This window comes from Parambassis ranga, chromosome 14 (assembly GCF_900634625.1).
Source record: "Parambassis ranga chromosome 14, fParRan2.1, whole genome shotgun sequence".
In the NCBI taxonomy this organism is placed as follows: Eukaryota; Metazoa; Chordata; class Actinopteri; family Ambassidae; genus Parambassis; species Parambassis ranga.
The window spans coordinates 12987125-13004324 of NC_041034.1; the positions used below are offsets into that span (position 1 = coordinate 12987125).

The window sequence follows — 17200 nt, forward strand, 5'->3', positions numbered from 1 at the left end:
GATGTTTTATAAAAGTGCACAGATTTCTCATCTTTATTCAAGTTTATTATAAATGCCTGAAGACATACAGAGGGCGCATTGCATCTCAACCAGGATCCAAGGATAAACACTCAGTGGCGCCACCTCGGCCTTCAGTAAAACATTTTTAGACTGCCTCCCATGTTAGTTGATAATATTCATTCCAATTAAACAATCTAACATTAGCAAAATTCCATTAGTAACATTATAGTGTGTTTCTCTGCCCATTCTGTCCTTCATTCGTCTTATACCTTCTTCTTTCATATCTCCATAGAAACCATGGAAATTGATACACATCTAAATAAACTGTAAAGACTCCTCAGTATGAGGACCATTGTCACTAGTCAGTGAAGGCTCAGAGTGGAGCTTTGCTGCACCCCAGTGGTGAGGCTGTGTCACTGCATGTGTACTGCCGTTTGCTTGGAAATCAGAAAAAAAGGGATTACATGTTTAAGCAGATAGATAATCCTTGTTTGAGTTATTTTGTGCGGTCTGTTTTCAGCAATACAGGATCGTGCGCCTCTCACCTAGAGCTCTGTGCTGGCAAGTGAAGAGGACAGCTAACAGCAAACTAGTTGTCCATATGGTGTGTCCATCCAGCTAATCTTTGTTGGGGGATTAAAGCATGTCACAGAAGAGGAGGAGGGGGAGGAGTCTCTTCACAGCTTGTATTTGTGTCAGGACGCTCCTGTAATCTTTCACGTGCTGTATGTGTTGCTGTTTCCTTTAAGAAGAATACTTTGAATAGCTGCAATGAAATTCAAACTATCCATTTAAAATACCTCTTGTTATAACAGGGTGGATCTTTTTTTCAACTATAATGCCTTCCACAAGCAGCTCTCATCAGTGGACCTTATCAGAGTTGTTTGGTCAGAGGAGGCTGTTAGGGCTGGGAGCTCTGCTGGCATGGCTCGTCCTCTTCCACCTCCTCGTCAACGTGTGGCTGCTCTGCGTCTTCACCAGTCTCCTGGTGGTTTTAGGAAGCTGGCTTGGCTCCCGGGCTGTCCTGGATGCTAACAGCCTTCTTCACTTGGAACACTTTTTGCCTCTTGGCAAAGTTAGTCCGCCTCTGCATTCCCCTGAGCATGAGTGGAGGTTGAACCATGAGATCCACAATGCTGTACACAAAGCAGTGCGTGACTTTGTGTCTTCATGGTATCACACTCTGGTGCCTGAGGTGGAGGGGGAGTTTGAACGTGCGGTGTGTAACTCCATGCTGGAATCAGTGATGGAGCTGAAGGAACGTGCACGCTGTGTGGACAGAAAAGTACTGGTCCGGCGGTTGCTGGAGCTGTATGGCTGCCACCTGCAGAGCTACATGACAGCGAGACAGATACAGTCAATGCAGAAGGAGAGCATTGGCCTCTGGCAGCTTTACAGTGAAGTCGATGCTCCTCACCCAGCTGTGAACAACACAGCCTCTGAGCTCAGTTACTCTAGAGCTCTGGTTAACCTGGTGCTGCATGTTCTTGTTCCATATCCTCAGATGGAAACCAGGACTGGAGGCTATGTGGTCACAGAGCTCATCACCTGCAATGTCCTGTTACCACTCATAAGCAGGGTGTCTGATCCTGACTGGCTCAACCAGACCATTGTAGACATATTTACCAGATCCAGGGATGCACAGGAAATCGGCATAGATGACCTCTCAGCAGTAGCACTGTACCAGTGCCAGCCCCAGCAGGATTCCTGGTCTACCTGCAAGTCCCTGTCCTCTGAACAGGACAGCCTCGCCAGCCAAAGCACCTCTGACCTGGATGACCTACAGAGCCAGAGCTCTCAGAGCAGCATGGTCAGCCTGGCATCTTCTGGGAAATTGCAGAGCTGCCACACAGGTTTGCTCACACCATACAATGTAAACTGCTGTTCGCTCACAACTGAACAATACTCCAGTTCATCAGAGTCCAAAATCCTTTCACTGGACTCACTGATTCAGTCAGAGTCAGAGAACGACCTGAAAAGAGGCTTTTGTGACTGTGGCCCGCCAACCAACATCTGCAATGTTCTCACTTTAAAGGATGATGAGGACTTCGGCTGCTTTGCACCTCTGAAGAATCTCGGGCCAAAGGTGGTGGTGCCCGAGGATTCCCAGTGGCCAGCTGGTATAGCTGAAGAGAAATCCCCAGCTTTATCTCCTAGAAGGCTTTGCCTGACCTCCTACAACTTTGATGCCCCCAACAACTCTGCTGCACCTGTGAACATCCAGAACGTGCACATTTCTGGCACTGTCTCTGCGAAGGAACAGCGTCCCTGTACGCTTTACACTGTAAAGGTAAAGGCACCTCACTCTGTCACTTTGCTGATAAAGATAGTATGATTTCCAACCTCCTCCTGTTTAACAGTTTGAGACAGTGACTGACGCTGATGATGGCACTCTGCAGCCTGAAGTTTGTCACACTGTCAATCGCAGATACAGCGAATTCCTCAACCTGCAGACACGTTTGGAGGAGAAGCCTGAAATGAAGAAATGTATAAAGAGTAAGAACTGATCCTGAGCTTGAACTAACCACTAAGATTTAATAAATCAAGGCAGGCTGTCAGTCTGTGTTCTGCGTTTCAGATGTTAAAGGCCCAAAGAAAATGTTCCCTGACCTCCCATTCAGCAGTCCAGACAGTGAGAAGGTTGAAGCCCGCAAAAGTCAACTGGATGCATTCCTGAAAGTAGGTACCAGGATTCAGTCTACACCATCAAATATCTGAGTGGTTTTGTAGTGAAGTTGTTTTTCTTTCTTTCCAGCAATTAAGCAACATTCCAGAGACAGCCAACAGTGAAGACATGCAGGAGTTTCTTGCTCTCAACACAGAAGCTAGCACATACTTTGGAAGAAAGCCTTTCACCAAGTCAAGAATCGATAAGGTGAGAATAATTCCTCATATTGTTAATGTTGTAAAGAGCATGCTGGATCATTATAATAGCTGTTAGAATGTAGTTGTTTAAATAAAGGAAAATGTAATCTTTAAAATGTGGTTTCCATTACAGATGATGGAAAATGCATTAGACACCTTGAAGACAGCTTTCCCTCATCCTGAGCTGCTCAGTCCAACAGAGGACGAAGGAGACAGTGATGGGAGAACAATAGACAACAAAAAGTACAGGTGAGAACTCCTAAACCAACTTATGTGACTGCATTATTAATAAAGGAAGAAGACTTTATAGGAACTATCAATAAAACCTGTTGGAACCTCATTCATTGTGTTTTGTATTTCAGGAGGCTGATGTTTCCCAGTAAAATTTCACCTTCTCTCAACATACCTGACCTACATCCTAAAGTGACATACTGCTTCAGTGAAGGCAGCACTGTAAGTTTTTCATGCATCATTTAGGCTACCATCCTGAACAGTGTTTTTCTTTGTGAATAATTAGCTGACTGTGCTTGTTTAGGTGCTGAATGGCATGTCACTGTCTGGCCTGGAGAGCTTTGTCAGTGAGCAGGAAATACTTTTATGTGGAATGAATGAAAAAGGCACAGACAGGCAGAGCTGTAAGCAGCAAGACAAGAAGTCTTCAGGGAAAACTCACGGGACAGGTGGAGGTCACCTGAATTAGTTTTATCCATAGTATTAGTGTTAGCATTTCCTTGCACCCCTAAAAAATAGTGACACATCTTCATCATTCCCCAAGTCCTGGTTAGAAAGCCCCCCTTTCTTCTAATGGAGTGTGTCAAGCTTTGTTTTGTGTTTTAACATTCATCTGAATATGCCCATTGTTGTGAAGAAATAAATATGGAATTTGTGTGTGTGTGCTGCAGACACAGCTGTGGCAGATGTTGCTTTGAACATCCTGTGTCTGCTGATGAAGGATCAGTGGAGTTGGCTGTGCACTGAGAACATACAGAAGACCATCAGACTGCTATTTGGCACCTTTATTGAGAGGTTGGTGCTTTTTAGTCCTATTGTATGAACCCTGATCTTTCATGTAGCTGGATACTTAAAGACAAATGTAGGTGATAGCTAATAGTAGTACATGAGGTGCTTGGTGTTGGCCTCCAGTTTTAGACTTGATATCTGCCTTTAAGACATTTTAGACTCACTCAGCATGTCTGTAAATTGCTTTATTTAATTCCTTTATACATTTCCGTTTCAGATGGTTGGATGTGGGTGTTGCCCACCTCACTAGTGCCTCCTGCTGGGTGATATATCTACAAGTGCTGCAGGAAGCTGTATGGCCAGGCGGCACGCTGCCAGCTCAACCACGGCCCGAGCGAAGTGCAGCAGAAAGAGAGCAAGCCAAGGAGCAGTGTTTGGACTGCCTGATGCAGCTCCTACCAGGTCTGTTGGAGCTGCTGAATCCAACAGCAGCATCAACATCAACAGCTGTTAAATGTAAACAGCTTGTGTTTCATTATTGTTGCTTCAACAGAGCTCATCACTGACATACTGGGTAGTGAGAAGTACAGACTGAGTTTGGAGACCATGCTGGAGTCTTTTCAGGACCACCATATAAACAAGTGAGTCATCAACACAACTGCTGAGTCTCTGCTAATCATATGTATGTAAAAGAAAAAGCATAATTTACTAAAATATGTCTATTTTCATGCTGTATATGATCAATATAAGCATCTGCATTAGAGCTGATGTCAGCCCTCACCTTGTGTGATTATCTGCAGACATCTGATCTACTGCATCTGTGACCTGCTGCTGGAGCTGCTGGTCCCTGAGTCGTGTGACAAGGCCTTCCAGAAGTCTCTGCTGCAGAGTTTGGCTAAGGACACAGAGAGAGACAATCTTCACATGTGATCAGCACATTATACACTCTGATACCTCTGAAATAGTTCAATAAAGCAATTTAAAAATCCAGACTACAGATCTTAGGTACTGATATACTTACTTTGACTGAAAACAACAGAACGTAGAGAATTGTTCCTCAATAAAACACAGGAAAAGAGTGAACACCACTTAGTAAACTTTAATCTGTGGCTGAGGATGTGTCATAGAAGATGGATATTATATAATTTATAATTTTTACTTACATATAATAAAAAATAAAGGAGATTTGAGACAAAGGCTTTTGTTGCATTTTGTTTTTTTTGTTTCCTGAGCTACTAGAGTCCTGAGGACCCCAAGAATCATTTTTAAACAGGAGCAAAAGCAAAACTTTTTGTTCTCTAGTAGCTTTATCAGCTTTAACACATGAATGAGTAGAGTTTTGCTGCATCCAAGTGCTGGAATGGTGTCACTGCAATGAATAACCTTATGTGAAGAACATTTTCTAAAAGCAAAAAACGAAACAAAAATGCCAATTAGTGTATTCCAGTAAAAATAATAATGGACAAAACCACAACAGTGGAATTTTTCCCATTTAAACCTGCTTGTGTGTGTATTATCAGTCCAAACAAGGATTAATTAACGTATATTTTACAGGGGCACACAAAATCCTAACATGTTATCGCTTAGCTAAATCCCCTCTCTTTCTCTCTCTCTCTCTCTCCCTCCCCCCCTCTCTCTCGCAGTAAAACATTACATAAAGTCTTATGTAACAGCGCAGCTGCGTGCTGTTCCGGTGGCAGCTCTGTGCGGTGGTGAGCGCTTTATGGTCCTGCAGGACGCAGATACAGATACAGAGAGCAGGACCTGCATCCATCCACTGCCATGTCTCCCATGGAGACTCGCAGTACAGGTAAGCCTCCCCTTATATTACCAACTTTTTACTGTGCGCAGGGCTGTGTAGTTCCACCTGCTGGGTACACTCTGTGGTCTCACACGGCAGCCACGGGCACACTTGGAAAGGGTTAGTGTTCTAGTCTCATTTTGTATGTTTAAAACAGCCTGAAGGGTTAACAGCTGTTACTGTAGTCCTGCACTGTGTAGTGTCTGTGTTCACTGACCGCCTCTGTTATATATGTGAATAAAACTATTATTACTTTGTAATGTAATTACATGTACAATTGATTCTAGGCTGTAATACGGTCACAGTCAGACCGCCATAGACTATCAAATACAGCAGCTGCTCCCGGAAGACTCTGTTTACTCTACAGAAAGCTGCAGATTGGCTGCAGAGAACTAGCTCAGTATTTATAAAACCTGGTAGTGGTGTTGTATTGCCTTTGAGCAGACACAACATGTTTTCATGTATTTTGTTGCATTATTCTTATTTAAACCATTTAAAAATGTTCTAGTTTTACTTAATGATGCCAGTCTAAATTTGTAACATCAGTGGGGAATCAGGTTACAGCCCTCATTTTGTACACTGAGGGCTGAAAAGGCAAAACAAGGACATGATATGTTGTGAAACCACATTTTTGATCATGTACTGGGCTCAAGTCAAAACCTGACAGAATACTGCAGTGGATGGTAACAGTGCTGCTGATTGTTTACAATAATTTCGTTCACAGGTTAACACTGCATTCCCTGGTAATATGTCAGACAAATGCTGTTAGTGTCAGGGTTTGGCTCCTCTGTCTACCACTGAGTGGGAAGTTTACTGGTGACTCCCTTTAAGCAGATGACCCAGTGATACTGTATGTAAGACATAGTAAAATGGCAGTCATGTGACTTGCCTGATAATCTGAAACAAATAATCAATCAATTCGCCCCTTCATCCAGAAGAGCACCTGATTCTGCTGATTCATTCAAAAACATTTTTGACATTTTTAATGTAGCACTCACTCACTGTTTTTTCAATACTGCACAGGAGGTGTGCAATCAGCAAACAGAAACTGGGTCAGTAGGGGAACATAATAAGCTGCTGTATATCTCAACTCCTTGTGCTTAAATACACAAACCTACCAATCACCCAGTTAAGTATGATACTGTGCATATTGTTGCTACAGATGAGGCCAAGCCTGTGGACAATGTTAAGGCGAAGGAATGCATCACCACGGTACTGAAAGGACTGGAGTCCATAGCTCCTCTGGTCCGCACTGTAGAAGAAACCCCTGAGCCGATCTCTACCGATGTACAAGGAACCATTCCCCCCTGGATCAATGGCAAACTCCTTCGCAACGGCCCGGGGAAGTTTGAGTTTGGAAACACACAGTAAGAAAACACTTAAATATGCTGCTGTGCAAAAAGAAAGAAAAACATGACCCAGAGTTAACATCTGTATTTGACTGCAGCTTTAACCACTGGTTTGATGGGATGGCTATGATGCACCAGTTTAAGATTGAGAGGGGTGAGGTGACGTACATGAGCCGGTTCCTGCAGAGCAATGCCTTCAAGAGGAACAGTGAAAGGGACCGCATTGTGATGTCAGAATTCGGTACCCTGGCTATGCCCGACCCCTGTAAAAACTTCTTTCTGCGCTTCCTGTCTCGCTTCAAAATGATGGGTGAGTAAGAAGACATGAAGTGCATAAACTGATGTGTAACAAAAGAACAAGCACTGAGTCACTGTCCAAGAATGCTGCTTTGTGTTATTTCTTACTTGCTCCAACTGTGATCAAGAAAGAGCAGATTGGTAGGATTGCAGGATGACGAGAGGAAAGAAAAGAACAAGTTGTTTAGATTCAATGTTCAGGACAAACCCTAAATCTGTAGTGAGGCCAAGGGTGGATCCTTTTAAGTCCTCCAAAGTTACATAATATTGGGCTATGGTGGGGAAACGGGAGGGGAGCAAAAAATTCGGGACTATCCAGCAGAACTAAAAGCTGTAAATCATGAACCATGGCATTTAAAAAGCTTTGTCTCTTTCTGTCTTTTTTTGTTACAGAACCCACAGACAATGCAAGTGTGAACTTTGTGAAGTACAAAAGCGACTACTACGTCAGCACGGAGACCAATTTCATTCACAGAGTGAACCCTGAGAACCTAGAAACATTGGAGAGGGTAAAGATGTTACTATCAGCTCTGATTATAGGTGCAGGCACGTTCACACATGCAGTAGCAGGCTAATCCTTCTCTGCTCTGTTCCACAGGTAGACTGGAGTAAGTTCATTGCTGTAAATGGAGCCACTGCCCACCCACACTATGAACCAGATGGTACCACCTATAATATGGGCAACTCCTATGGGAGCAAAGGTTTGTCTCAGTTTGCATATTCATTTTTTAATCACTATTAGAAATAAAGTTTATTAATTCAAATTATCATTATTATGCACATCTTTCCAGGAGCACTGTACAACATCATCCGAGTGCCTCCAGAGAAGACAGATGGCAAAGACACCCTGCAAGGAGCCAAAGTCCTCTGTTCCATCGTGCCAGCAAACAAGTCCCATCCATCCTACTACCACAGCTTTGGTGAGCCTGCACTGCCTGGCTGTTTCTCAACAGTGGTATCTGTTTATAACACTCAGTCCTACCCTTCTGCCTTCAGCCATGTCTGAGAACTACGTGGTGTTCGTCGAGCAGCCAATTAAGATGGACCTGTTGAAGATTGTTACCTGTAAGCTCAGGGGGAAGGCTCTGAGTGACGGCATCTACTGGGATCCAAAGCAGGACACTGTCTTCCATCTTGTTGACAAACACACAGGAGAGGTGAGATGACACCGTGCTGGTTTAAGATTTAATTAACCTCTGCACTACTACCAAGAGACAAAAATAACCCACTCATTGTACTCTCGACTGCAGGTCAGCTCAGTGAAGTACCACACCAAAGCCATCTCCACCTTCCACCAGATCAATGCCTATGAGGAGGATGGATTCCTGATCCTGGATATGTGCTGCTCAGATGATGGCCAGGCTATCAACAACTACCTCATCCAGAACCTACGCAAGTCAGGGGAAGCACTAGATGAGGTCAGTGTATACACACAAACACACACACACATTATCATTCTTTTTACTTGCCTTCTGAGGATCAGACGTTTGGGCGTGGTTCTTTTTGTGACATTTTTCAGCCTCTTTGCACAAATATAAGCATTTTTTCCTAGATGATGATAAATGCACTATGTTCCTGCCAGGTTTACAACACCCTCTGCAGGGCTTACCCACGACGTTTTGTTCTGCCCCTACATGTGACCACTGAAACACCATCAGACCAGAATCTGAACACTCGACCCTCCAGCACAGCATCAAGTGTCAAAATCAGTGAAGACAAGGCGAGCTGACGGAAATACCACATGTGTTGTTCAGCTCTGTCTCTGTGGCTGCTGACTTTAAGTGACAATGGACATCTGATCCTCTCTTTGTCGACAGGTGTTCTGTCAGCACGAGGATCTCCATGGAGATGACCTCCATGAATATGGTGGCCTGGAGTTCCCTCAGATCAACTACGGCAGGTGTAACACACGAACTTATCGTTATTTCTACGGCTGCGGCTTCAGACACCTGGTGGGAGACTCTCTGCTGAAGATGGACCTGCAGGACAAGTCACTTAAGGTGTGTACATCCTGGGACAACACATTAAATACTCCAAAGGACTTGTCTCCTAGGAGGACAGATGACATCGTGACAGCAATTCTAGGCTGATCACTGACACAGTAGTATTGTTTTACTAACATATTTCAGGCAAATGAGCTATAATGCAGCAAAAAGTTAATTTAGCCTGTGGTGGTGCTGATACTTCACAGCCTGAGAGCGAGTGAAAGGTGGAAGAAGGGCCCACTTATAGCCTCATCAGGCGATCAGGTGCAACTGAAAAGAAGGAAGTCCCTGTTGATTGGGTTACCTGAAACAAACAAATGCAGCAGGCAGATACAGACACCCCAGTGGACGTAACAATCAGATTGTCTCCATGTGTCAGAAAACTATTTATAAAATTGTTGTGCATCCATCTCCACATCTGTAACAACTGTGTGTTGCAACAGAAGTTAGTACTCCTGTGTAATATCACTGATGGTAAAGGCTCCTCCTGACATTTACTTTTTTCTGGTGTTCCACACAATGACTACAATGACAAGAATGTTTAAGAACTGCTCTTTGTATTTAAAATCAGTAACATACTGAAACATTAAGCTGCTGTCATACCACAGGTCTGGTACCAGAAGGGTTTCTACCCTTCAGAGCCTGTGTTTGTGCCCTCTCCTGATGCTGTGGAGGAGGATGATGGTGTCATCCTCTCTGTGGTCCTCACCCCGTCACAGGTGAGACTCACTGCCTGCCATAGAACTGGATAGTGGGAGTGACTAAAATATTTTCTTAAATGTTTGTGGAGTTACATTAGTGTTACACTTTGCCTTTTTATGCGTTTAATTAAAGAACAGTAGTGTGTTTTGTATAAGTCCATGTGTCTGTGTGGTTTAGCTTTCCTGGCTTTTAGTTACCAGGCAGCCAGCGTGGAAGTTGACCTAAGCTTAGTTCATTTTTCTCATCCAAGCTTGTTATCAGGCAGACTCATAATCCATCATAAATATTCATGAGTACGATGAGCAAAGCTCATAAATATTCATTGGTGAATTTACACAAAGTGAATTCCGATTTTAAAGTTTCAAATTGCAAACAGAAACTTCCTGACACATGATGGTGATTAATGTATTTAGTGAAATTAGCTTAAAGGAAAAGGTCCCTGTGTAATTTATAGGCCAAACTGGGTTTTTGTACATCAGTGTGTTATAATTAAGGTGAAATTCTATAATTAGTCGTTTTATTCTGTATTTTTTCAGTACTATAGAACAGAGTGCAGTTCTACTCTGTGCTATCTCTGCAAAGCAAAGCAAAGGTCAGAGGTCAAAATAAAACAGTGTGCTGACCAGCAGCAGTTTGATGTTCACCATGAACCAGCTTTCATTTTTCTAACATGACATTCCTCACATTGATTTGTTAAATAATTCCTCATCTGTTTAAAGATGTTCTGCCTCATTGATCCACTTTTATTAATCTCAAGTTCACAGGCACTTTTTTAAAAGACTTGGTTCTTTTGACTAACCAAACCTTTCTCTGCAGGATAAAGGGACATTCCTCCTGGTTTTGGACGCCAAGACCTTTGAAGAGCTAGGAAGAGCCAATGTGCCTGTTAACATGGCTTACGGCTTCCATGGTGTCTTCAGTGCCTCAGCATAAGCCTGTTATATTCCAAGTGTTACTAAATATTATATGAAGAACACAGACTGCAGAATTAAGCATATAACCACTATGAAGCTGATGGCACTGCTGCACTACATGGCTGCGGACTGAATGAAATACTAATGAATTTTATGTTTCAATCAATTCCTGCTCGGTCTATTCAGCAGTTAAATATCTCAAATATTACCATGTTACTCTAATGAATTTCTTTTGTATCAGCTTGTGCCTGTCATGCTTTATAAATTCGACAGGAGGCCTCAGGAGTTTGATCTTTAGATCAGAGGTTGCAGGAAGCTTCAAACACCCGAGTGCCTAATGCATATTTTTAAGGCATTATTGTACCTTTGTTTTTTTAATTAAACAAAATTTTTTTAAATAACTTTTATACACTTTTTAATTAAATTGTATCTGTGAGTAAAGTTGTGTTTTTTGCATTATTTATGTTATTCTGTTGACATTATTAGATGTAAGGCAACATACGTTTGCAAACCTTACATATTCTGTAATTTTTCATATCATATCCAAGGTTGGATTGTTTTTACAAATCAAACAACATGGAGAACAATAAAATGATTAGTAATAAGAGTTCCTAATGCATTAGAAACAGTAAGGGACACTTAAATGCTTCATCCTGGTTCTAATTTTAGTTAAGTTACAGGCAACACTGAATAATCTCATGCCTTCCTCCTCCAATCCTTTGGCTCTCCTTCACCCAAAACATACAGGAAATCATTTCAATTCCTGTGATCACCTGATGAATAACAGACACATACAGTCACTACCCATCAAAAGCTTTAAATTCAGCAGCCCATCGCTACACGTGTTATCAGAAAAGACAGAAAAATATCGCTTCGAGGAATCCATGTATTGTCCACTAGAGGTCAGCATGTGATGGCAATTAACTTCCTTTAGTCGGTCTGCAGTCTGAAGCTGATCCTGATGTCTGAGCAGGATTTGTCTATTTAAAAGAAGAAAAAAGATAGAAAGAAAAACTGCATCGTGCTGCTTTGTATGCAGCCAGTCCCTGCACAATGTGTCATGCTGCTCTCTCTCTCCCTCTCTCTCTCTGCATTTTTTCAGTCCCTACAGCAAATCTCAACCAATACCTACTTTTTGGCTCACACAACTGGTTCGAACAAAGGGGTGAGACTGGGGCAACGTCTCTAAAGGAGGCGGACTCAACACGGGCACACCGGCTATAGGGATCGAACCTGTGACCCTCAGACAAAGGGACAATCTGTAACTGCCAGCCCACCCTGCCACTTCAAAAACACACTGGAGGAGCCTGGCAGTGACCCCCAGACAGGTTGTTTCACAACCTGTAACCTTAACAACTGCATTTACAGGACGAAGAGTGCCCATATTAAGGGGAAAAACGGAAAAAAGATGATGAAGAAATAAATGTAGACATACAATTTGATTAAACAGAAAATAAAACAGATTAAAATGGATGGATTAAAGCAGACTAACTGCAGCTTGCCTGCGTGTGTGGCCAGAGAACAGATGCGCATTTCCATAGAGGAGTGAACAAAAGCGAGAAAAGAAAAAAAAACTTTCTCTGTGTGTTCCTGACAGCTGGTTAAAGCAACAGGAACCAAGCTCCTAAAAGGAAATGTAACAGTTTTTAAAGTTTGCTTTTGTAGAGCAGAACATACATTATAGATGGTTACAACTTGGACTGCAGATGGTGCTTAATGTTTTCTAAAATTCAAATAAAATGTGGCTTGTCTGAACATTCAAATAGTTCCACATCAAATCCTCATTGCTGGTGTGCATTTAGTTTCTACACAAAATATGGCTCCTATCAGAAGTAATGCGCCTTGAGACGACCACTTCGGTCTGATCACACTACTGATCAGCAATACACCAGCTGCTTCTTTTAATTAATAAAAAAAGAGAAAGGTGCATTTCTTTTGAATCTTTCATCTTTAAAATCACATTCAACAATATTTTTAACACGCACAAGGCAGAAACCTCACACTGGAACTTTATCATTTGATCCTAGGCTGATCACCTGCATTTAAACACGCACTAAGCAATTCATTTTTATATTGTTTCTTTTTTAGCCGATCAGACTATGCCACAAAGGACACAATAATATCTGTTAAGGCAGTCAGCACTGTCTCAGGTCAGAAATTGTGATTTTATGGCAGGACGTTTGTGATCAGTTGTGGCTTAAGAAGTTTATTTTTAACATGTTTTTTTTTTGTTGGTGATATGAATAACTCTCAAAGCTGCTGCTGCCTTTTGAAGAAAGACATCACTGAGAACCGAGCTGCTGCAGCATCTCTGGAGAGACTCAATTATACTTTGAATATAACAGTGTTATTTACAGTATGAGGGTAACAGTAAATACAGTTCTTCTGTCTGCACGATATATTTATGTATGTACATACACACACACTGAGGATTGATCATTATTAACAACATCACTGTATGTATAGGCACTCAATAACACCAAGTTAAAACTGCCACATTGCACCAATGCTGCATGCTTATTTTAAAACTGGCATCACTAGAGTTAATGGGTTTTGTGATATAAGTTGATGAAAATTGTGGGAAGAACTGAAACAAGCACCTTTCTGACTGAAAAACCAAAACAACGAGCTGAAAGAAGCTAAAACATTCACAGAATCACATTAAGAGCAGCTGAACCCACAGCAGACTCTCCCTAAAGTGAACATATATATTCATGGTTTAAGTGAAATATTTTCTTCATGTAAAATAAATAATATATAACAACATGGTAAGAATCATTTTCCCTCTCAAAGTAATTGTGTTGCTGCTTGCATCAAATCATAATTTGTCCATGCACACCCACACACCCAAGTGTTACATTCTTATTCTGCTAAGGGTGACAGGAGCAGAAGATGTTTTTTTAATCAGCTCCTCCAATCCAGTTCCTAAATAAATAAAATATATAAGCAGACAATAAAATGCAAAAACAAGAGAAGGAGGCTCTTGCACTAAAGTTGTTTCTTCAGTGAAGAGAAAGAGACAGGAAGGCATGATGGACAGTCCGTCCACAGCCACACAGTCCTGTGGAGAGGTCTAAACATGGAAAGGTGAAAACACCATGTGCATTCAATGATACAAATACACAAACAGTGCTGAAGCCTCACAAGACAGTAAAGCACAAACAACATTTAACATTTAACCATTTCACTCCATTCTCCAATTCAACATTGACTGAAAGTAGTTTGAGCTCACATTCAACAGCAGCAGGAAATTGGTTGAAAAAAGTGTTGCAGATATTATAGACAAGAGGCGACAAGTGTGTCACAGCATCGCATTGCAAACTGAGTTTGTGTTTGCATCTCCTGCATCAACTGCAGCGACATTTAACCCAGGAGTACTGCAGACCCTTTCCCCCTGAAGACAAAAGCCAGGTGTTAGTGGGTGTTAATGGGTTTTTGCCAAGTGTAAAAGTGGTTTAGACGGGGCGAGAGGATGGAGCAGCCACACCCTGAAGCATGATACAAGATGAAAAAGAGACTACTTGAAACCAATGAATAGAAATACATTTTAAAAAATGTAACTGTGGCAATGAGTGGGACTTCAGTATATTATTTATGATCTGACTTCTATAAACCACTTACATGCCAGCAGGTAGAATGCAGGTTTCTACTTTGGCTTCAACTCCTTCATATAGTCAATACACAAAGCAGCAGCCCAGTGAAAAATGCAGATTCATGCTTTTTTTCCTTCATTTAAATACATTTTTTCTTGTTTTAAATGAGAGAAGAAAAAAAAATCCACTAATCTTTAAAAAGTACAGAAGATACTGTCTTACTGACCCTGTCAAAAATACCACGTTCTTCCTGTCTGGCAAAGACAAAGATATAAAAAAAAAATTCTCCCTGACAGATTAGTTTTAAGATCCACCTCATGTTGTACAGCGTGTTGTAAATGTACTACAGCACATGCCCTCTTTTAAGTAACATCAAAACTGAGTTAAGTTTTTGACTTCTGTTTCTCCTTTGTGCGCTGCATTCTCCTGATAATTATGTACATGTGAGGAATCCTATTTCCTATTTCTACCCCACTCCAGTCTGTTTTGAGTTAGTTCATTACTACAGTGAGGGCGCTGTGTATATGTGAACATTTTTCAGCATCAAGAGCATCGTTTGACCTCAGAGTACAGTGTGTCACTCATGGCAGGCTCCCCTGGGCATGCATGTTGTATAGACTTACACACACAAAAAGGACATTTCCACACACCAAACCCCTGCTGCAGTCTTTTCAATACATCCAGCCTGATTCACGTTAACCCATAAAACATGTCTGACATATTAATCAGGCCTGCATGTGGGGGTAGCTCTACTATTGCGCTGCTGTTCGGGGGAGGGCTCTCATTGGGCCATCTTACGCATCCTAGCGGCCAATAAGAGAAGGCAGAATCTGTCCTCTCCTAGCAACAAGACTCCTTTTCTCTGAGCGGTGCAATCAGCAAACTGACACCCATAATTTTACAATATGCATAATTGCAACTTTTCAGCTTTGCATCTGAAGCGGGGAAACACGAGTTTCCCGAATCAGTGCACCATCTTTGTTTCCTCCTGTTTTCTCCCTCTCCCTTCTCTTCTCCATCTTGGCTGCAGCTATGTCTCTGAGTGCATTCAGCCAGCTCCTGTCTTACCATCTTAAAGGAACAGCCCTGCATATTTAAGTTTTTTTTTCTGTCCAGGGGCATTGTGGGTAATGGTCTGTACTTGTTGACCTCGCAGTGCTGAATGGCGGGGCCTCTCTCAGGAGGGAGAAGGAATACCTTGGCACGGAGCTATCATTTCCCCGAGACACTACCAACAGCTTAGCTATGGGCTTCTCTTTTTCTGTGCAGATGTTCCAGTCGCAGCAACAGTTTCAACAAAAACAGGAGGGCTTAATGTTCTCCGATACAGTATTCTTCTATAATTAGTCACAAGAAAAAAAACGATTAAAGGCTAATGAAGAAATGTCAGATCAAATAAAGCAGATTTTTTTTTTGATTGAAGGTTTGCTGCTTTGATGACTTGGCTGTGGCTCTTGCACAGCACCTGTTGCAAGCTACAACAGTGCACGTGGACATGGCTGTCCGACCCCTGACCCTGAATGCATTCCTGTCCTTGCCCCTTTGGGAGTTGGTGAGAGAGTAGCACATGTTACATGTCTGCACTGCAGCTTCAGACAGCCAGAAATACAGTGAATGTTTCAGATATCATATGACAGGTACACAATCTGCTGCACCAAACTGACAAAAAAAAAGTCTTTGTAAGCTGCAAAGCCAACCGCCGAATAGCAAGCATTCAAATTAGCCGAGGAAGCTGCAGGACTGGACATCTGAAGAGAAACGCCTGCACTCAAGTACAAAGTTTCTGTCTCATGTCTGTGTGAAATTTGACATGTAGCAATTGTAGGAACAGTTCGACCTTACACCTGCCAGACCTCTCAAATTTAGCAGAACAATATCTCCTGGTCATTATAGGTCAATTGGGGTGGGATGCAGAAAGCGACTGGCAGGTTGAGAGGCAGATAATTAACTACCCATATGACCTCCTGTCCTTTTCGGCATCTTCCGTCGAGTCTCTGAATTGCCTAACAGCAGGAACAAAATCCCCCACAAAGCTCATTTAGCCCAGTTTCAATGAAGATAGACAAGGAGAAAGCGCTCTCTCTTTGAAGTGTGTTCCCTCCATCCTGCCTCGGCCCCACCTCCTGTCCAGTGGATCAAACCGTTACAGTAGGAGCAGCTTTAACGTACATAACCGCTGTTCAACCTTAAGTGACCCTTGCTCTCATCAGACCCACCCTCCTCCGGAGGAATGCAGCTGATGGGAGTTTTTAATATTCCCCGGCCCTGTGTGCCCTCAAATTTGGCGGTGCGGCGTTAACACAAGCTGACACCACAGATTAGCCACAGACATCAGGAATGCCGCGGCCTTTTTGTGCCACGTGGACTTTGGCCAAAAGAGCCTTTGGTAGCAATGGCCACAGAGACCTGCGAAAAACAGGTCCATGACAGGGAGGCTCCTCGGCGTGGACACCTTTATGTTACTACAAAAAGGCGTCCAATGTGACAACATTTAGGATTCCCAACTTTAAACAAATGTTTTAATTTCAGCTATAACTTTAAAATACCTGGACCCACAGGTGAAGATGCCTCTCAGTGACTGATGTGTTGGTTGGTTGGGATCTCAATATACAGGGCATGAACACACAACTCTGTTACTGGCTGTTTAGTTAACACTGATTACAATGAAAGAAGCTTTCACTTCTTCTCTAAGACGTTGCAGATCTGATTTATTAATAGTATTGCATGACAAATG

The 17200-nt window shown here is 42.4% G+C and overlaps 2 protein-coding genes across 2 annotated transcripts; both read left to right on the plus strand.

Annotated features, from left to right (window-relative positions):
• Positions 1–737: 737 nt before the first annotated feature.
• Positions 738–4853, plus strand: snx19a (sorting nexin 19a). Its single transcript, XM_028421805.1, has 11 exons — positions 738–2290; positions 2361–2496; positions 2579–2679; positions 2756–2875; positions 2999–3114; positions 3228–3318; positions 3401–3545; positions 3768–3891; positions 4103–4287; positions 4379–4466; positions 4626–4853. The coding sequence occupies exons 1-11, from the start codon at positions 839–841 to the stop codon at positions 4753–4755; spliced, it is 2688 nt and encodes an 895-aa protein (XP_028277606.1). The 5' UTR covers positions 738–838; the 3' UTR covers positions 4756–4853.
• A 643-nt stretch (positions 4854–5496) lies between these two features.
• On the plus strand, positions 5497–11274 carry LOC114445897 (beta,beta-carotene 9',10'-oxygenase-like). The gene is made up of 12 exons (XM_028421208.1): positions 5497–5635; positions 6789–6993; positions 7074–7285; positions 7666–7781; positions 7871–7973; positions 8064–8192; positions 8269–8429; positions 8523–8690; positions 8855–8992; positions 9090–9272; positions 9866–9976; positions 10776–11274. Exons 1-12 carry the CDS (start codon positions 5608–5610, stop codon positions 10890–10892), a joined length of 1671 nt encoding a protein of 556 aa, XP_028277009.1. The 5' UTR covers positions 5497–5607; the 3' UTR covers positions 10893–11274.
• The last annotated feature ends 5926 nt before the right edge of the window (positions 11275–17200 follow it).